We start from the raw sequence: 21618 nt of genomic DNA, 5'->3' as shown, positions 1-21618 counted from the left end.
ACTCCAGGGACTATTCAAACTGACGAAATGGAAGAATTCCCCTCAAAAGAATCTCCAGGAAATAACAATAGCTAACAAACTGATCAAAAAGGATTTGAACAATATAACAGAAAGTGAATTTAGAATAATAGTCATAAAATTAATCGCTGGGCTTGAAAACAGTATAGAGGACAGTAGAGAATCTATTGCTACAGAGATCAAGGGACTAAGGAACAGTCAGGAGGAGCTAAAAAATGCTATAAATGAACTGCAAAATAAAATGGAGACGACCACGGCTCGGATTGAAGAGTCAGAGGAGAGAATAGGTGAACTAGAAGATAAAATTATGGAAAAAGAGGAAGCTGAGAAAAAGATAAAAAAAATCCAGGAGTATGAGGGGAAAATTAGAGAACTAAGTGATGCACTAAAGAGAAATAATCTATGCATAATTGGTATTCCAGAGGAGGAAGAGAGAGGGAAAGGTGCTGAAGGTGTGACTTGAAGAAATAATAGCTGAGAACTTCCCGTATCTGGGAAAAGAAAAAGGCATTGAAATCCAAGAGGCACAAAGAACTCCCTTCAGACGTAACTTGAATCGATCTTCTGCACGACATATCGTAGTGTAACTGGCAAAATACAAGGATAAAGAGAAAATTCTGAAAGCAGCGAGGGATAAACGTGCTCTAACACATAAAGGGAGACCTATAAGACTCGTGATGGATCTCTCTACTGAAACTTGGCAGGCCAGAAAGGAATGGCAGGAAATCTTCAATATGATGAACAGAAAAAATATGCAGCCGAGAATTCTTTATCTAGCAAGTTTGTCATTTAGAATAGAAGGAGAGATAAAGGTCTTCCCAAACAAACAAAAACAGAAGGAATTCGTCACCACTAAAGCAGCCCTACAAGAGATCCTAAGGGGGATCCTGTGAGACAAAGTACCAGAGACATCGCTACAAGCATGAAACCTATAGACATCACAGTGACTCTAAACCCATGTCTTTCTATAATAACACTGAACGTAAATGGACTAAATGCTCCAACCAAAAGACATAGGGTATCAAAATGGATAAAAAAACACGACCCATCTATTTGCTGTCTACAAGAGACTCATTTTAGACTTGACGATACCTTCAGATTGAAAGTGAGGGGATGGAGAACTATCTATCATGCTACTGGAAGTCAAAAGAAAGTTGGAGTAGCCATACTTATATCAGACAAACTAGACTTTAAATTAAAGGCTGTAACAAGAGTTGAAGAAGGGCATTATATAATAATTACAGGGTCTATCCATCAGGAAGAGCTAACAATTATAAATGTCTATGCACTGAATATGGGAGCCCCCAAATAAATGAAACAATTACTCGCAAACATAAGCAATCTTATTGATAAGAATGTGGTAATTGCGGGGGACTTTAACACTCCACTTACAGAAGTGGATCATCTAGACACATGGTCAATAAAGAAGCGACGGCCCTGAATGATACATTGGTTCAGATGGACTTGACAGACATATTTAGAACTCTGCATCCCAAAGCAACAGAATATACTTTCTTCTCGAGTGCACATGGAACATTCTCCAAGATAGATCATATACTGGGTCACAAAACAGCCCTTCAGAAGTATACAAGAATTGAGATCATACCATGCATACTTTCAGACCCCAATGCTATGAAGCTTGAAATCAACCACAGGAAAAAGTCTGGAAAACCTCCAAAAGCATGGAGGTTAAAGAACACCCTACTAAATAATGAATGGGTCAACCAGGCAATTAGAGAAGAAATTAAAAAATATATGGAAACAAACAAAAATGAAAATACAACAATCCAAATGCTTTGGGATGCAGCGAAGGCAGTCCTGAGAGGAAAATACATTGCAATCCAGGCCTATCTCAAGCAACAAGAAAAATCCCAAATACAAAATCTAACAGCACACCTAAAGGAACTAGAAGGAGAACAGCAAAGACAGCCTGAACCCAGCAGAAGAAGAGAAATAATAAAGATCAGAGCAGAAATAAACAATATAGAATCTAAAAAAACTGTAGGGCAGATCAATGAAACCAAGAGTTGGTTTTTTGAAAAAACAAACAAAATTGATAAACCTCTAGCCAGGCTTCTCAAAAAGAAAAGGGAGATGGCCCAAATAGTTAAAATCATGAATGAAAATGGAATTATTACAACCAATCCCTCAGAGATACAAGCAATTAGGGAATACTATGAAAAATTATATGCCAACAAACTGGACAACCTGGAAGAAATGGACAAATTCCTAAACACCCACACACTTCCAAAACTCAATCAGGAGGAAATAGAAAGCTTGAACAGACCCATAACCAGCGAAGGAATTGAATCAGTTATCAAAAATCTCCCAACAAGTAAGAGTCCAGGACCAGATGGCTTCCCACGGGAGTTCTACCAGACGTTTAAAGCAGAGATAATACCTATCCTTCTCAAGCTATTCCAAGAAATAGAAAGGGAAGGAAAAATTCCAGACTCATTCTATGAAGCCAGTATTACTTTGATTCCTAAACCAGAAGGAGACCCAGTAAAAAAAGAGAACTACAGTCCAATATCCCTGATGAATATGGATGCAGAAATTCTGAATACGATACTAGCAAATCGAATTCAACAGCATATAAAAAGAATTACTCACCATGATCAAGTGGGATTCATTCCTGGGATGCAGGGCTGCTTCAGCATTCACAAGTCAATCAACACGATACATCACATTAATAAAAGAAAAGATAAGAACCACACGATCCTGTCAATCGATGCAGAAAAGGCCTTTGACAAAATTCAGCAACCTTTCTTAATAAAAACCCTCAAGAAAGTCAGGATAGAAAGAACATACTTAAACATCATAAAAGCCAATTATGAAAAGCCCACAGCTAATATCATCCTCAATGGGGAAAAACTGAGAGCTTTTTCCCTGAGATCAGGAACATGACCGGGATGTCCACTCTCACCGCTGTTGTTTAACATAGTGTTGGAAGTTCTAGCATCAACAATCAGACAACAAAGGAAATCAAAGGCATCAAAATTGGTAAAGATGAAGTTAAGCTTTCACTTTTTGCAGATGACATGATATTATACATGGAAAATCCGATAGACTCCACCAAAAGTCTGCTAGAACTGATACATGAATTTAGCAAAGTTGCAGGATACAAAATCAATGTACAGAAATCAGTTGCATTCTTATACACTAATAATGAAGCAACAGAAAGACAAAGAAACTGATCCCATTCACAATTGCACCAAGTAGCATAAACTACCTAGGAATAAATCTAACCAAAGATGTAAAAGATCTGTATGCTGAAAAGTATAGAAAGCTTATGAAGGAAATTGAAGAAGATATAAAGAAATGGAAAAACATTCCGTGCTCATGGATTGGAAGAATAAATATTGTCAAAATGTCAATACTACCCAAAGCTATCTACACATTCAATGCAATCCCAATCAAAATTGCACCAGCATTCTTCTCGAAGCTAGAACAAGCAATCCTAAAATTCATATGGAACCACAAAAGGCCCCGAATAGCCAAAGTAATTTTGAAGAAGACCAAAGCAGGAGTCATTACAATCCTAGACTTTAGCCTCTACTCCAAAGCTGTAATCATCAAGACAGCATGGTATTGGCACAAAAACAGACACATAGACCAATGGAATAGACTAGAAACCCCAGAACTAGACCCACAAACATATGGCCAACTCATTTTTGACAAAGCAGGAAAGAACATCCAATGGAAAAAAGACAGTCTCTTTAACAAATGGTGCTGGGAGAACTGGACAGCAACATGCAGAAGGTTGAAACTAGACCACTTTCTCACACCATTCACAAAAATAAACTCAAAATGGATAAAGGACCTGAATATGAGACAGGAAGCCATCAAAACCCTAGAGGAGAAAGCAGGAAAAGACCTTCTGACCTCAGTTGTAGCAATTTCTTACTTGACACATCCCCAAAGGCAAGGGAATTAAAAGCAAAAATGAACTACTGGGACCTCATGAAGATAAGAAGCTTCCGTACAGCAAAGGAAACAACCAACAAAACTAAAAGCCAACCAACAGAATGGGAAAAGATATTTGCAAATGACATATCAGACAAAGGGCTAGTATCCAAAATCTATAAAGAGCTCACCAAACTCCGCACCCAAAAAAACAAATAATTCAGTGAAGAAATGGGCAGAAAACATGAATAGACACTTCTCTAAAGAAGACATCCAGATGGCCAACAGGCACATGAAAAGATGCTCAATGTCACTCCTCATCAGGGAAATACAAATCAAAACCACCCTCAGATATCACCTCACGCCAGTCAGAGTGGCCAAAATGAACAAATCAGGAGACTATAGATGCTGGCGAGGATGTGGAGAAACGGGAACCCTCTTGCATTGTTGGTGGGAATGCAAATTGGTGCAGCCACTCTGGAAAACAGTGTTGAGGTTCCTCAAAAAATTAAAAATAGACCTACCCCATGACCCAGCAGTAACACTGCTAGGAATTTACCCAAGGGATACAGGAGTGCTGATGCATAGGGGAACTTGTACCCCAATGTTTATAGCAGCACTCTCTACAATAGCCAAAGTATGGAAAGAGCCTAAATGTCCATCAACTGATGACTGGATAAAGAAATTGTGGTTTATATACACAATGGAGTACTATGTGGCAATGAGAAAGAATGAAATATGGCCTTTTGTAGCAACATGGATGGAACTGCAGAGTGTGATGCTAAGTGAAATAAGCCATACAGAGAAAGACAGATACCATATGTTTTCACTCTTATGTGGATCCTGAGAAACTTAACAGGAACCCATGGGGGAGGGGAAGGAAAAAAAAAAAACAAAAAAAAAGAGGTTAGAGTGGGAGAGAGCCAAAGCATAAGAGACTCTTAAAAACTGAGAACAAACTGAGGGCTGATGGGGGTGGGAGGGAGGGGAGGGTGGGTGATGGGTATTGAGGAGGTCACCTTTTGGGATGAGCACTGGGTGTTGTATGGAAACCAATTTGACAAGAAATTTAAAAAATAAACAAACAAACATTAAAAAATAAAATTGCTAAAGAGAGCACCGATAACCCATCACAGAAGATCTGCCCTGGAGACTCCTGATCAGCCACTTGAAGAAGTATCTGGGTGAGCATGTATTTGACACTTGCAAAGATTTTCAGAAAACAAATAAACCTGATAACGTTCGCTGTTTGCTGGGCAAAGAGGTAAAAGAAAATGCTGAGTTCAGGGATTTGAATTCCCAGCTGAATACCTGTGTAAATAACCCCTAGGCTTGTGTGTGCCCGCAAAGAGACTGGAGCATGCACCTCCAAACCCCGTTCTTGCCCATGTGGCCAAGTCATCTTAACATAATAGGGAAAAATCTGCTTTCTCCAGATCACAACACGTTTCTGTTTACATTGTTGACACTCACTTGATGGCCTTTAAATATCAGCAGAAACATATTTTGCCTTTTGTGGCTTTCTTTGACCCGGTCTGTTCATTTCTACATGAAAATATGATCAACATGCTCATCTCCCTTCCTAACATCATGTTTCAAATAAATCAGGGACCACTCTCTAAGGATGTGAATTACCTACAAAACTCATAAGTGGCTCACAGAGACTACATTGCCCAAAAACGGATTTTTTTCTCTACCACCCCTGGCCAGGCTATTCTTCATGCAGTGGGGACATTACTTTCTCAGAGGAATGACAAGGCTACCCGCTAAGGCATGTTCACATATCTTATGATTTCAAGCCAGGTTCTTTTCTTGGAAATGTATTGCTTTCGATTGAAATTCACACACTTGAAGACTTATCTGTAATATCCAGATTGTGTCAAGACCTGGTGTTTATTATTGAATAAATTCTGAAATGCTTTAATGAAAGTATTAGAAAAACTTCAATTATATGAGTATTTACAAGATAATGATGTCTCATTACAGTTATTATGAATTATTGTTTATATTAAAGAAGATGGTCAACTTTTCTTGTTTACCATTCCTTGTGACTCATACATTTTTTTTAGGACTGTGAGGGGGGTGAACGAATTGGCAGCTGTACATTGTAGAAGTACATACAGTCTACATATTTTTCATAAGACAAGGAGGTCTTATATTCCTTCTCCAGGCAAAGCAGAGCCTGGGTACCTTGGGTACCTTGGGTACCTTGGAGTTGTGGCTCATGAACAGAAAGGGGCTGACAGTTGGGAAACACACAGACAAGACTGCAGTGACATTCACGAGGATCAAGCTGGGATTATCAAAAAGACTCATAACAAGTTGAAAGATGGAGGAGAGGGTGTAAAAACAGACAAAGGTGCTCACCAGGAGAAGGATAGTTTTGGTGGCTCTGGACTCCGGGGAGGTTCTGGAAGAAGCATTGGTTCCTCGAATATGTTGGACTCGCTGCTTGTGCCTGTACAGGATGAAAACCATGGAGCTGCTGGCCCAGAGCATGAGCCCCAGACATAACACATCGGGGAATGATAACAACAGTCCATACAGTGAGTCACTAGTTTTGTCATGACGAACCGAAGAACAGTATCCAAAATCCTTTTTGTTTGTGGTGTTCTTATCACTCAATGTGCTCGTTAAGTACATAGGGAAAATGATATTCACCAGCATTTGCAGGACCCAACACAGGAAAATAGAGGGGAAAATGTATTTGGGCGCTTTAACTTTAAGCTCTGCCCACCTGGAGTTCCCAGGGCTGATGGTGATGGCCTGGTAGACGCTCAAGATGCAGATGCTACCAATGGACACTCCCCTCCCCACTCTGTGAAGAAAGAGAAGAAGTTTGCATCCAATGTCACTGAGGAAATGTTTCCGCCCAAATGCTGCCATGGTCTGGGGGACTCCTTTACAGAGTAGGGCTAAGAAGTTGGCTACAATCAGGTGCTTATGAATGAAATCTGTGGACCTCCACCTGTACTCAGTGAAGGAAAGGATGATATAATGACAAAGAAGTGAGAAATTGCCCAGGATTCCAACGGTAGTCTGTGTTAAGAAGATCAGACCGATGGCCAGATCCCATTTGACCATTCTCTCTGGTCCTAGTCACTGACAGTTGCCTTCTGGGCTAGAACTTCCTGCATGGAAATATGAGACATGCGCAACATGTATCACGTCAGCTGAAATCCACTGTGTTCTGCTTTCCATTCCTTGCCCCTTGGATATGCCTACTTGAGGTCTTCTTTTCCTAGCAGCTTCCAAGGGCTGAATGCAGAACTTTAAAGAGCCGTATTATAAAATCACTCCTGTGAAGGCACTCACGTGAGAACTTCTTCATGCTCCACACATCTATGAGGTCAGCACTACTGTGGCTGTAGTTAAAAGGTGAAGAGAATAGACACACAGAGAGATTAAGTATTTGTCCAAATCTACTCCTTCAGGCTGTGTGGGGGCCGGAAACCAGTTGGGCTAGAAACAGTGCCCTGAGCCTCCATGGCCTGCTAGACAGCTAGTTAGCTGTGTCCATCCAATAATCCAGATCTGTAGTTAGTTTTGATTTGACACCTTGTGGTTGATTTTAGAGTGGTGGTATTGTGCAATTTTTATTACAAGTTTGCATTAATTTCTAAAGCTTTGTTCAACAGGATAATATCAATTATGGGTGAGTCTTCAATATCTTAGTAACCATGAATGCATTCTGGTAGTAGCATACATCTGGAACCTGTCCCATGGCAAGTAATGTGTAGTGGATGCAAAAGGGGGTTAATATTAGGATGGCAAGAGGAAAGATTCATTTGCTTTTATGTGAGGAAGCCAAGTGTAATGGTAGCAATCACAGGAATTGTTGAATTACCACACATAATTCCACAAACCTTGGACATAAAACACTAATGCATGATAAAATAGTGTAAGGAAGAAACTAAATTAGTATGGATTTCAGATGATACAATTATCTACTTATTAATTCCCGAGTTAAGGAAAACTATTATCAATGAACTAAGATTTGTGACTAGTATTAATATGAAAGACAGTAGTGCAAAATGGCATCTGCAAGGCATGTATTCTTACACGTTAGAAACCAAAGTACTTGGTTTTTGTATTGATAGCAGAATAATTTTTAAATGGGTGGAAAGAACATGATATGAACCTGACAGGTGCCATCTGGAACTCACCATTTTTATGTCAGCTGCTCCTTACCTGTTGCTCGGAATGAATGTAGATACACTATAATCCACAGATATGGCTGTTTTCAGTTAAGACTTAATTACTGTCCCCATAATTCCATGGTACATCTAGAATTAGAATACTGTTTAAATCAAGCCATTACCATTTGCATACACTTTGTGCACAAGATCACATGGTTCCTGTACATTCTTCATACTCTTTACTACAAGCATGGAGGCACACATGTAATTCAAGCGCTTGAAAATTCATTCTATGATTCTTATAATGTAGGCTGCACAGCAGATTAATTTTACAGCTCAGTCCTTAAGGACTTAAAAATCAGTGTGCTGGGGCGCCTGGGTGGCGCAGTCGGTTAAGCGTCCGACTTCAGCCAGGTCACGATCTTGCAGTCCGCGAGTTCGAGCCCCGCATCAGGCTCTGGGCTGATGGCTCAGAGACTGGAGCCTGTTTCCGATTCTGTGTCTCCCTTTCTCTCTGCCCCTCCCCCGTTCATGCTCTGTCTCTCTCTGTCCCAAAAATAAATAAACGTTGAAAAAAAATTAAAAAAAAAATCAGTGTGTATTATTACTTGCACTGAACACCAGCCATCAGTATGAGCGAAGATTACCTTCATTGCATTAGGAGCTGTCAGGGATTGGTGAAGGTCTAGGACTTCATCTCTTCTAGCTCAGCTCAAGCCTCAGAATTATTCTGCCTTCCTGCATGACTTTCACAATGAATCATTTAATACACACGCAAGATTACCCTTCTCTGATATGGTCATTCACCCAGGCTCTCATTTTGCCTTTTTGTATACAGACACTGGCTGCCAGACTGAAATAGAAATCTTCACCAACTCCTTCCTGCTGCCGGGAGAGGCTCAGTGTGAAGGATGTGGCAGCCAGTCTGTATATGGGACGGAGGCAGCCAGACTCTGAGATATAGGTTTGTGATCCTGTGAGGTCACCTCTCTCAGAAGTACAATTATTTCATTTGTTGCTGCACTGGGAGTACAGGCTTGGGAGCTGAAGATATGTCTGAAACTTTTCCACTTAGTTGTTAATTATGAAGAACAATTATGAGTTTCTACTTAGATCCTCCTAGGACACTATTGGAGTATTTGTGGAAGGCTCGTTTTCCCCCCTTGATTCCTGTAGGTAGATGGGTTCTCCTATTAAGGACAGCACAAACTACTGTGTTCTGACATCTGAGGGATTGGTGGGGAAGGCTGTGTGTCCCACTGGATTTTTCACTTCCCAGAGAAGTTCCTCAACCCAGAAATTAATAAGTTTCCTAATCTTCAGACCCCTGAATGGAACCATCAATTAAGATTATTAGTAGAGAAACGGAATGAGACAAGATACATGGGATCAATAGGAGTAAATACAAGTAAAAAGGAGAGCATGATGTATATATATACCTCACTATAGAAGTCACTATTCTATACTTTGATTCTATAAATCATTCTATAGAAATCATTTCACAGGTCAAAGTTGATTAATTTGGACTCCTTTAAATAACCCAATGCTAATTAATATGAAAATTATGTAGGAAAATATGCTTGACCATTATTGACCCCCATTGCTAAGAATTAGAGATCTAACAATATCCATAGAAGTTTCTAAAAGAGTCTATTACAGATTGAAACAGGAGGATCCAATGGCACAACCAGAAGATTCTACCACTGCTGTAAATATTGGATGACCCAATCCTTGGCTACTTAATTCAAGAGGATCAAAGGGTTACAACATTCCTCTACGCATTCCATTCCATTCCATTCCATTCCATTCCATTCCATTCCATTCCATTCCATTCCATTCCATTCTAATGCTGAATTTTCAGTAATGAGCACTTACTGTTTGGTAAGAAGAAACACAAATTAGGAGTTGAAACTGATCCTTTGTTTTTTTTCTTACAGACAAATCCACATTTGATACAGGTTCACTATGCAGTTACTGGCCATTTTCAAGTCAGAGCCATAATGGTGGGCAACCCAGGCTGCACACAAACATAAATCCTTTACACACACGCAGACACAAATATTCATGTATGTACACACTTGCATATAGTCACATACTATTAGACACATCCATGATCATTTATGTACTCAAGTTGCTGTTGAAACTCTGAAACACTCAGGCACATACTGAACACATAAAAACTCACCCTCATTAACATTCACCACACTTTAGAATAAATATTGTCAAAATGTCAATACTACCCAAAGCTATCTACACATTCAATGCAATCCCAATCAAAATTGCACCAGCTTTCTTCTCAAAACTAGAACAAGCCATCCTAAAATTCATATGGAACCACAAAAGGCCCCGAATAGCCAAAGTAATTTTGAAGAAGAAGATCAAAGAGGAGGCATCACAATCCCAGACTTTAGCCTCTACTACAAAGCTGTCGTCATCAAGACAGCATGGTATTGGCACAAAAACAGACACATAGACCAATGGAATAGAATAGAAACCCCAGAACTAGACCCACAAACGTATGGCCAACTCATTTTTGACAAAGCAGGAAAGAACATCCAATGGAAAAAGGACAGTCTCTTTAACAAATAGTGCTGGGAGAACTTGACAGCAACATGCAGAAGGTTGAAACTAGACCACTTTCTCACACCATTCACAAAAATAAACTCAAAATGGATAAAGGACCTGAATATGAGACAGGAAACCATCAAAGCCCTAGAGAAGAAAGCAGGAAAAGACCTCTCTGACCTCAGCCGTAGCAATCTCTTACTCGACACATCCCCAAAGGCAAGGGAATTAAAAGCAAAAGTGAATTACTTGGACCTTATGAAGATAAAAAGCTTCTGCACAGCAAAGGAAACAACCAACAAAACTAAAAGGCAACCAACGGAATGGGAAAAGATATTCGCAAATGACATATCGGACAAAGGGCTAGCATCCAAAATCTATAAAGAGCTCACCAAACTCCACACCCGAAAAACAAATAACCCAGTGAAGAAATGGGCAGAAAACATGAATAGACACTTCTCTAAAGAAGACATCCGGATGGCCAACAGGCACATGAAAAGATGTTCAACATCGCTCCTTATCAGGGAAATACAAATCAAAACCACACTCAGATATCACCTCACGCCAGTCAGAGTGGCCAAAATGAACAAATCAAGAAACTATAGATGCTGGCGAGGACGTGGAGAAACGGGAACCCTCTTGCACTGTTGGTGGGAATGCAAATTGGTGCAGCCTCTCTGGAAAGCAGTGTTGAGGTTCCTCAGAAAATTAAAAATAGACCTACCCTATGACCCAGCAGTAGCACTGCTAGGAATTTACCCAAGGGATACAGGAGTACTGATGCATAGGGGCACTTGTACCCCAATGTTTATAGCAGCACTCTCAACAATAGCCAAATTATGGAAAGAGCCTAAATGTCCATCAACTGATGACTGGATAAAGAAATTGTGGTTTATATACACAATGGAATACTACGTGGCAATGAGAAAAAATGAAATATGGCCTTTTGTAGCAACGTGGATGGAACTGGAGAGTGTTCTGCTAAGTGAAATAAGCCATACAGAGAAAGACAGATACCATATGTTTTCACTCTTATGTGGATCCTGAGAAACTTAACGGAAACCCATGGGGGAGGGGAAGAAAAAAAAAAAAAAGGTTAGATTGGGAGAGAGCCAAAGCATTGGAGACTGTTAAAAACTGAGAACAAACTGAGCGTTGATGGGGGGTGGGAGGGAGGGGAGGGTGGGTGATGGGTATTGAGGAGGGCACCTTTTGGGATGAGCACTGGGTGTTGTATGGAAACCAATTTGACAATAAATTTCATATATTGAAAAAAAAACATTCACCACACTTTTACACAAACTCACAGTTCATGTTCACTTTCATAAAATCAACATACGCTTTCATCATGGGTGTGGGTCTCTTGCTGACATGTTTTTGTATAAAAGAAGAGGTCTATTTCTGGACGTCTGGATGCCAGAAATGGGGCCCTTTTATCATTTGTAATCCTTTCAAGAGTACTACAACCCACAAGGGGAATATTTACAATATACAACCTCAAATATTGCTTTGAGCATTACCACCCTAGTTAGGGCTGTGGTGGGAAAGTTGGAGTGCGTGACAGAGCAAGTGAGAGAGAGGGTGCAGGGAAAGAAGGACATAGGGACTGGATGGTGGTGCAGAAGTCCTGTGGTGAGGGGAGAAGAGAGTGCAGGAGAAAGAAGGCAGAAGGACAAAAGACAAACGTGTGCTCAATGTTGCAGGGGCATTGCGATATTTGAGAGTACAAGGAGATAAAGTGTGCAGGGGAGTGAAGGGTATTAGGCATGTTGGGTTCTGCAGAAAGATGCATGGTTCACGGGAGTGAAGGTGATAATGGGGATGGGCACTTAGTAGGGAAGATATTAATAGTCTGGTTGGTGACACCCACAGGAGACAAGGTCTTGGAGGGGTTAAAGTCATGGTGGGAGAGATGAAGAGGAGTAAGTGTGGGGCAGGTGAAATTTGAAAGAAGACCGTTTAGTCCAAGCCAGATAGAGTGTCTGAAGAGGAGAGGGACCCTGGAGGAGACCTTGAATGAGGCAAAGAGGCACAGGGCAGTGAGGGAGACAGGGAGGATAGTGGGCAGTGAGGGAGCCAAGAAGCCAGGAGAAAGGGTCAGGGGTGATAGGGTTCAGGAAATGCATCTGGGTGTGGATTGGGTTCACGCAGGAGTTGAGGTGGGGACACCACATGGTGTGGGTGTAGAGGACCCAGGGAATGGGTGAGATACTGGAATGGGAGTGGTATATTAGAAAAAGAAGAGTCCAGAGGGTGATGTTTGCAGGGAAGATGGAAGGTCAGGAGGGTCACCTTGGAGTCCCTGGAATAGTGGACACATAGTGACAGATGTCGAAAAGGTGATGGGAAGGAAGTTGGGGTGGGATGCAGAAGTCTCATAGGGCTGAGTCCAGGTGAGGGGTGCATGGAGGTTTAGCAGGTGACTGGGGCTCTTGGGGTGGGGGCGTGGAGGACCACAGTAGGAGAGAGGCATGCAGTGTGGGGCAGAGGAGCCTGGGAACTGGGAGGGTGGTGGTGGCACAAGACAGATTGGAGGCCACTGTTTGACACCCATTCGTTAATTCTCACTATATGGTCAATCGCAAGCATCAGGGATAGTTTCTAATCTCAGCTCAGGAGGCAAAACTCTTCCTCATGTTATATGTCCCTTCACATCATGAAATAGAACACACAGTATGGGAGGGAAGATGCAGTTTTAGGACACACATGCCAACCGTTCCTTGGAAAATTAGGTGTAGGAAGTGGCCTGGTCAGGTCAGGCTGGAGAGGCTGTTGACTGGTATCCAGAGTTGCAAGTGTGGGAAAGAGCTGCCTCATCCCAAACTCTGCATATCTGTTGAAGAACTGTTATGGGTCAAGGACATTTTATGCCCCAACATTGATCTGAGGAAGATTCTTTTTTGTGTGGTGATACTTCTAATACCGAACACTTTATTTTAACCAGATGAGCTTTAAGAGCTCTAATGCATGGGCTTTACTTTAAGAAAATAAAACATGGGATACCTGAATATTTGAAAGATATTTCACTGATGTGTTTTCATCCTAGAAACCTGAGATGAGAGAGTTGTGGATATGTTGATAATTTCTAAAATATTTTATTCATTGTAAAATTTCACTGATTTCATAATATTATAGGCAGATGTCCAATTGGGATTACTCCCTTGCCTTTGTTATGATACCAAGTAAAAGGGATTTGGGGGTTTAAGGTTACTAATGAGATGACCTTTAAAAAGAGACGTTATTCCAGATTATCTGTGGATTCAAAGTGATTCCATGCACCCTCGAAAGAGAGAGAAGCCAGAGAGATTTGATAGAAGAGGAAATCAGAGATTTGAAGCCTAAGAAGGATTTAACGGACTGTTGCTGTCTTTGAGCTGAAGTGTAGGGGGGCATATGTGGAAACCATAAGAAGGAAATGAATTGTGCCAATAACCTAAAAGATGATGGAAGAGGATTCTTCCCCAGGCTCTGGAGAATGAAGTCCAGGCGATTGACCCCTTGATTCAGATGGTGACACTGTAATCATAGTACCTAGGCAAGGCCCCTCATGTTTTTGATCTAAGAACTGTTTCAGAATATATTTGTGTCTTGTTGTTAAATCTGCTAAGTAGTTACATCAATGGAAGAGAATAAACGTTTATTCCCCCTAGCCCCAAATCATATGGGGAAATCTAAGCCCTAGCATTTGGAGATGGGATGCTTTGTGGCAATGCATATGTCATGAGGATGTATGCTCATGAATGAGAACACTGAACCTGTAAAAATCCCAGATTGCTCATTGGCGCCTTCCACCATGAGAGTACACAGTGACAGTATGACCATCTATGATCAGGAAGTAGGCACAGGAGATGATAGTTCTTAAAACCCCCCTTGGTGATCGTAACAGGAAGCCAGTAATGAGCACCACTTGGCCAAACATTGCCTCTCAAAGTGTTGTATGTGAATCTCCTGCATTTCTGTTGAAACAGAGTCTACAGGAGAACCCTCCTCTAAGAGATTGAGATACAGCTGCGGTCCGGCCGATGAATTAGCATTTTCAACAGAGTCTCTGGTGGTGCTGCTGCTTCTCTCCCCAGAACTCTGTTTCCACCGCATCCCCCACCCAATCCCCCTTTCGGTAGCACTAGAGAGAGCAAGCAGAGCACACCTGACGCTCTTACTCGCTAACGTCCCATCTCAACACAGATGCTGTGGGTTCCTCACATGTAGCAAATGAAGAGGAAGGAACAGAACCAGCACAGGTGATTCCCGTGGGGACGGGGGGGGGGGGTGGGGGGCTGCTAGAGGGAAAGTCTGAGGACCCTCCAGGGAAGCCTGAGCGCGCAGTTGCACGTGGCAGGTCCTAGGAGGGGGTTGGCCTTCTTGGGCGGCCTCTGCGCAGGCGCGAGCTCGGGGATGGGCGTGTGGGCGTGGCTACAGCCTCGTTGCGCCTGCGCGCTTGTCCGGCAGGGTCAGGTGACCGTTGAGCTTCCGCAGACGCCCTTGGTTCTTCCAGGTGAGGAACTGGCTTAGAGCTGCGGCTTCTCCTCCTGGAAGGTTAGTTCTCAGGGAGTGTGGGCTGGCGGTGGCCTGGGGGTGCTTGCGGGCCCCAGGGAGGGACGGGACCGCGTGCTGAGGGCAGCTCGGCTCTGGGCTCACGGCTGCCCGGAGCCTGCCCGCGACAGGCGTGTGTCAGGGTCGCGTGAGAGGGACAGATTCGCACTAGAGTCTGGTGGCGCTTTTATCCGTGTGTCTTCGGTGACGGGTTCCAGGATCCATGTGCTGCCTTCGAGGGCATCTAGGTTTTGAAGGGATGATGGATTCGGTTGAAGAGCACAGTTTGGAAAGGCAGTCCAGTATGATGGTACATATGTAACCATTGAACTAACAGGCTGTTAATGCGGTGTGTATGCATAGCACTTTTATGCAATTTCAGACACTATCTGATATACTCGGAAAGTACATACAAGGAGGACAAACCTAAACCTAAAAGTAAATTGTTACACCTCGATTAAAAATGGTATCAGTTTTGGGGCACTAGGATGGCTCAGTTGGTTAAACTTGGGACTTCGGCTCAGGTCATGGTCCCAAGGTTTGTGGGTTCGAGTCCCACATCTGGCTCTGTACTGACAGCTCAGAGCCTGCTTTGGATTCTGAGTCTCCCTCTCTCTGCCCCCTCTTGCTTGCTTGCTCACTCTCAAAAATAAACATTAAGAAAAAATGTATAATAGTTTAGGATAATTCATGAGAATATTGTTAAATAGATACATTAGATTTCTGTTGTGAATTTACCAGCTTCAAACAAATCCCATTTATTTTCTTACATGTCATCAAAGCCTGGTCTCTTAACTGGATCTTCTGGGGTTAAATTTCTTTTAGGTTGATTTATGTTAGTAGAATTCAGTTTTTAAAATGATTTGATAATAAATTATATTAAAAAATTAAAAATACAAGTACTTGCTAAAAAAAATAAGTATTAAAAAAAATGATGGGCAGGGCATCTTGGTGGCTCAGTCGGTTGGGTGTCCGACTTCAGCTCAGGTCATGATCTCATGGTTCGTGGGTTAGAACCTACGTCAGACTCTTTGCTGGCAGCTCAGAGCCTGCAGCCTGCTTCAGAATGTGTCTCCGGCTCTCTCTGTCCCTCCCCTGCTTGTGGTCTGTCTCTCTGTCTCTAAAATAAATAAACACTAAAAAATTGTTCTTAATTAAAAAAAAATTTCTTAATGATTTGCAGGACGCCTGGGTGGCTCAGTAGGTTGAGCCTCCAACTTTGGCTCAGGTCATGATCTCACAGTTCGTGGGTTGGAGCGCTGCCTTGGGCTCTGTGCTGACAGCGTAGAACCTGGAGCCTGCTTGGGATTCTGTGTCTCCTTGTCTCTGTCTGCCTCTCATGTGCTTATGCTGTCTCTCTCAAAAGTAAAGATTTTTAAATGATTTCCATGTGGCTCCCTCCACCTTGAAAGCCTGCATCAGCACACTGGTTCCCTCCCCTGTTCTCAATCTCTCAATTTCCCTTCTTGTTCTTTAAAGGTCATGTGATATTTTTGGACCCACCTGTATGATCCAGGATTCTGTTCGTGATTTAAAGTTACATGATTATTGTGGCCCTTTGTAGCAACGTGGATGGAACTGGAGAGTGTTATGCTAAGTGAAATAAGCCATACAGAGTAAGACAGATACCATATGTTTTCACTCTTATGTGGATCCTGAGAAACTTAACGGAGACCCTTGGGGGAGGGGAAGAAAAAAAGAGGTTAGAGTGGGAGAGAGCCAAAGCATAAGAGACTCTTAAAAACTGAGAACAAGCTAGGGGCGCCTGGGTGGCTTGGTCAGTTAGGCGTCCGACTTCGGCTCAGGTCATGATCTCACGGTCCGTGGGTTCGAGCCCCGCGTCGGGCTCTGTGCTGACAGCTCAGAGCCTGGAGCCTGTTTCGGATTCTGTGTCTTCCTCTCTCTCTGACCCTCCCCCGTTCATGCTCTGTCTCTCTCTGTCTCAAAAATAAATAAACGTTAAAAAAAATTAAAAAAAAAAAACTGAGAACAAGCTGAGGGTTGATGGGGGGTGGGAGGGAGGGAGGGGAGGGTGGGTGATGGGTATTGAGGAGGGCACCTTTTGGGATGAGCACTGGGTGTTGTATGGAAACCAATTTGACAATAAATTTCATATATTGAAAAAAAATAAAGTTAGATGATTATTAACCATAATTGCACAGTCTCTTTTACCATGTAATGCAAGATAACCAAGGGTGTAACACCTGGGGATGGAGATCTGCCTACCTCAGCGTGACCCCAGTGGTTATATCTTGGGATGATTTCATGCAAGGAACAAAGTGCTTAACATTTTTCATTTCTCTTTGTTAGGTTCATTTCATATATAAAGCATGTATGTCATTTTGTGAAAAACTTTGGTAATGAAAGAGTCTCTGATCACTTCAGTCTTGAATCATAAAAATTGTGGCAGGCATGAGGTTTAGGAAGGGAGTGAGCGTGGTACCTTTTTCCAACACTGAGTGCCAGAAACAGGACACAGGCAATCCTGACAATCTCTTTTGGTCACTCCCTCTAAGAACTGGATTTCAGTGACAAGACTGACGTGGTGTGTTCATTCAACATTCTACCTGTGGTCCTCCTGCATGTTAAAGGTTTTACAGGGATATTTGCATGACTACCATTGTTTTCCCCCATAGGTCACTGTAGAAACTTCCGGGAATAAAATGCAAGGCCCCTGTGAGTGAGGTTGTAAATGAATGCAGGCATGAAAGTGTAACTTTCCACCTGTCTCTGTGACCTACATGGTCTTAATTTCCATACTGCCCATCTTTCCACCACTGTAACCTCTTGAACTCTATTCCCCCTCCCTTTACAGGTCTTTATCCATCCCTGTACTTTAGCCTATGCCTCCAACTCCTGGACCCATATGTGTTCCTGCTCACTTCCAGCTGACCCTTCTAGACTTCCTTCCCCAGCCCTATTTTGCACCCACTTTGAATTCCATTTCTCTGTCATGTCTATCCCCTGCACTATTCTAGGGAACTTTCTCCTACTGTCACCTGTACATCATCCATCCCCTTTGACCTGTATTGGCTTTCATCCAGGGCAGAAGCCAAGGACTACAGCCCCGTTCAGCTGTCAGTCACTGGGCACAATCAGCTTCCTGTGTACCCTATAGACACCACCATATCTTCCCTTTTCCTGAGTTCCTTGGACTTTTCATTCCCCTTCTCTTCCCAGCTGATTTCATTGCTCACACCCATTTTCTGTCCTGAGACCATTATCCCCCCAGCAATGTTTAGATCTCCTTCCACCCTCTGTTCTGTCTTGGGCCACCCATGTCCAGTGCACCCATACTTCATTAATACAGTGTGTCATACTTGTCTGTGTGTGTGGGGTGTGTGTGCATATGTTTTTTTTTAATACTATCTTGACCCTATTTTGAGGATCCAGTGTCAGGGCAGTCACTTCTTCCTGTTGAGGAGCTGACCAAGTCTATGCATCAGTCCCTTCCCTAACTGGTTCTCCACTCAGGCCACTTTGCAGCAGCTCTGACCACCATGTTCAGGCACCAGACAACAAGGAACTGCTTTAGTGCTTTGGAACCTGTGAAATTACTATAATCTGGCAGTTCATTGGAAAACCTTGAAACTATTCCATCTCATTCTGTTTCCATACATAAGCTGCTCCTACAGCTGTAGCTTGTTACCCTGTCCCCATGTGTGTCCCCCACTGTGGCTGAGCCTGACAGCCTTATGCTCTTTGCAGCTGTTGGTAATAAAGAGTTTTGCCTTCAGTCTATCCAAGTGTCATAGTGTTGTGTCCCACCATTAAATTCCTCATAAAGGTTATATACAAAAGACTCACAGCTAACATCACTTTCCATGGGGGAAAACTGAGAACATTTCCTTTATGGTCAAGAACAAGACAAGGATGCCCACTCTCACCTTTGTTATTTAACATAGTGCTGCAAATCCTAGCCCTAGCAGTCAGACAACAGAAAGAAAGAAAAGGCATCCAAACCGGCAAGGAAGAGTCAGCCATTCACTGTTTGTAGATGACGTGGTACTCTATGTAGAAAGCCCAAAAGACCACCAAAAAATTGCTGGAACTGATACACAAATTCAGTAAAATTGCAGGATACTGAGTCAACTTACAGAAATCTGTTGCATTTCTGCACACCAAAAATGAAGCAGCAGAAAGAGAAATCAAGGAATTGATCCCATTTACAATTGCACCAAAAACAATAAGATCCCTAGGAATAAAACAAGCAGAAAGAAACGAAAGATCAGTACTCTGAAAACTATAGCACATTTATGAAAGAAATTGAAGAGAACAAGAAATGGAAAAATATTCCATGTTCATGCGTGAAAGATCAAATATGGTTGAAATATTTATACTCCTCGAAACAATCTACACATGTAATGCAGTCCCTATCAAAACTGCCAGCTACCAAACAATCCTAAAATTTGTATGGAACCACAAAAGATCCTGAATAGTCAAAGCAAAAGACTCTGAAAAAGAAAATCGAGGCTGGAGGCATCACGATTCCAGAATTCAAGCTATATTACAAAGCTGTAATCACCAAAGATGTATGGTATTGTCAGAAAAAGACACATCGATCAATGGAACTGAATAGAAAACCCAGAAATGGACTCACAACTATATGGTCAGCTAATCATTGGCAAAACAGGAAAGAATATCCATTGGGAAAAAGTCTCTTCAACAAATTGTGTTGGGAAAATGGAACAGCAATATGCAGGAGAATGATTACTGGGTCACTTTCTTACACATTACACAAAAATAAATTGAAAATGGATGAAAGACCGAAATGTGAGACCGGAAACCATCAAAATCCTAGAGGAGAACACAGGCAGCAACCTCTGTGACCTCTGGAGCAACTTCTTAACTAGACACGTCTCCTCAGACAAGGGAAACAAAAGCAGAAATGAACAATTGGGCCTTCATCAAGATAAAAAGCTTCACCACGAAAGAAATAGTCAACAAAAGTAAAAGGCGACCTTGGTAATGGGAGAAGATATTTGCAAATGACATACCTGATAAAGGGGTAGTATCCAAAATCTAGAAAGAATTTGTCAAACTCAACATAACAAATAATCCAGGTAAGAAGTAGGTAGAAGAGGGGTGCCTGGGTGGCTCAGTCAGCTTAAGTGTCTGACTCTTGATTTTGGCCCAGGTCATGACCTCATGGTTCCTGAGATCAAGCCCCTCATTGGGTGGGCTTCATGTTGACAGGAATGAGCCTGCTTGGGATTTTCTCTCTCCCCCTCTCTCTCTGCCCCTACCCCGTTCACATGTGTGTCCTCACTGTCACTGTTTCTCCCTCTCAAGACAAATACATAAACTTAAAAAAGAAATGGACAGAAGGCACAAATAGACATTTTCCCAAAGAAGCTGTCCAGATGGTTAACAGATACAAGAAAAGATTTTGAACGTCACTCATCATCAGGGAAATACAAATCAAAATGACAATGAGATACCACCACACAGCTGTCAGAGTGGCTACATTTAACCACACGGGAAACAACGGGTATTGCTGGGGATTCAGGAAAAAAAGGGAACTCCCCTGCACTGTTGGTAGGAATGCAAACTGGTGCAGCTGCTCTGGAAAACAGCAGGCAGGTTCCTCTGAAAGTTAAAAAATAAAACTACCCTATGACCCAGCAATTGCACTACTAGGTATTTATCCAAAGGATACAAAAATACTGACTCAAAGGGGTACCCTATGTTTATACCAGCATTATCAACAATAGCCAAATTATGGAAAGAGCCTAAATGTCCTTCAACTGATGGATAAAGAAGATGTGTGTCATATATGTAAATAGAATATTACTCAGCTATAAAAGAGAATGAAATCTTGCCATTTGCAATGATGTGGATGGAACTAGAGTATATTATGCTAAGCCAAGTAAGTCAGTCAGAGAAGGATAAATACCATATGATTTTATTCATATGTGGAATTAAAACAGATAAACATATGGAAAGGGGAAAAAAGGAAAAACCATAAGAGACCATTGTTAAAAATTTTTTTTAATGTTTATTTTTGAGAGAGAGAGCACGAGTGGGGAAGGGACAGAGAGAGAGGGAGACACAGAATCTGAATCAGGCTCCAGGTTCCAGGCTCCAAGCTGTCAGCCCAGAGCCCAACATGGGGCTTAAACTCATGAATCTCAAGATCATGACCTGAGTCAAAGTCAGATGCTTAACTGAGCCATCCAGGTGCCCCAAACCATAAGAGACTTAACTACAGAGAACAAACTGAGAGTTGATGGAGGGGAGGTGGGTGGGGATGGGCTAAATGAGTGAGAGATATTGAGGAGGGCACTTGTTGGGATGAGCACTGGGTGTTGTATGTAAGTGATGAACCACTAAATTCTACTCTTAAACTAATATTACACCACATAGTAACTAACTAGAACTTAAAAAAACTGAAACCCCTAAATCCCACAAAAGATACACCTTCTCCCCTGTATGCTTTAACCACATGGACATGAGT

The 21618-nt window shown here is 42.0% G+C and overlaps 2 protein-coding genes across 10 annotated transcripts in view; one reads left to right on the top strand and one right to left on the bottom strand.

Annotated features, from left to right (window-relative positions):
- Nucleotides 1–21618, top strand: part of FELCATV1R9 (vomeronasal 1 receptor felCatV1R9) — a 109970-nt gene that overhangs the window by 23891 nt on the left and 64461 nt on the right. For 2 of the 9 annotated variants that reach the window (XR_006590108.1, XR_006590109.1), the window contains exon 1: nucleotides 14906–15164. The exons of 1 other annotated variant lie outside the window; for it this stretch is intronic. The gene's annotated coding sequence lies outside the window, so the exon portion shown is untranslated. Of the gene's footprint in view, nucleotides 1–14899; nucleotides 15165–21618 lie in introns of those variants that run through there. 6 more of the 9 variants (XR_006590110.1, XR_006590111.1, XM_045045407.1 and 3 more) reach the window with 5 other exon arrangements.
- On the bottom strand, nucleotides 6049–7008 carry FELCATV1R12 (vomeronasal 1 receptor felCatV1R12). Its single transcript, NM_001167484.1, is given in 1 exon segment — nucleotides 6049–7008. A coding segment is annotated over 1 exon segment (960 nt).

Source organism: Felis catus, chromosome E2 (genome assembly GCF_018350175.1).
Source record: "Felis catus isolate Fca126 chromosome E2, F.catus_Fca126_mat1.0, whole genome shotgun sequence".
NCBI classification, from domain to species: domain Eukaryota; kingdom Metazoa; phylum Chordata; class Mammalia; order Carnivora; family Felidae; genus Felis; species Felis catus.
Note: the sequence above shows the minus strand (reverse complement) of the source record. Positions and strands in the feature narration are given on the sequence as shown.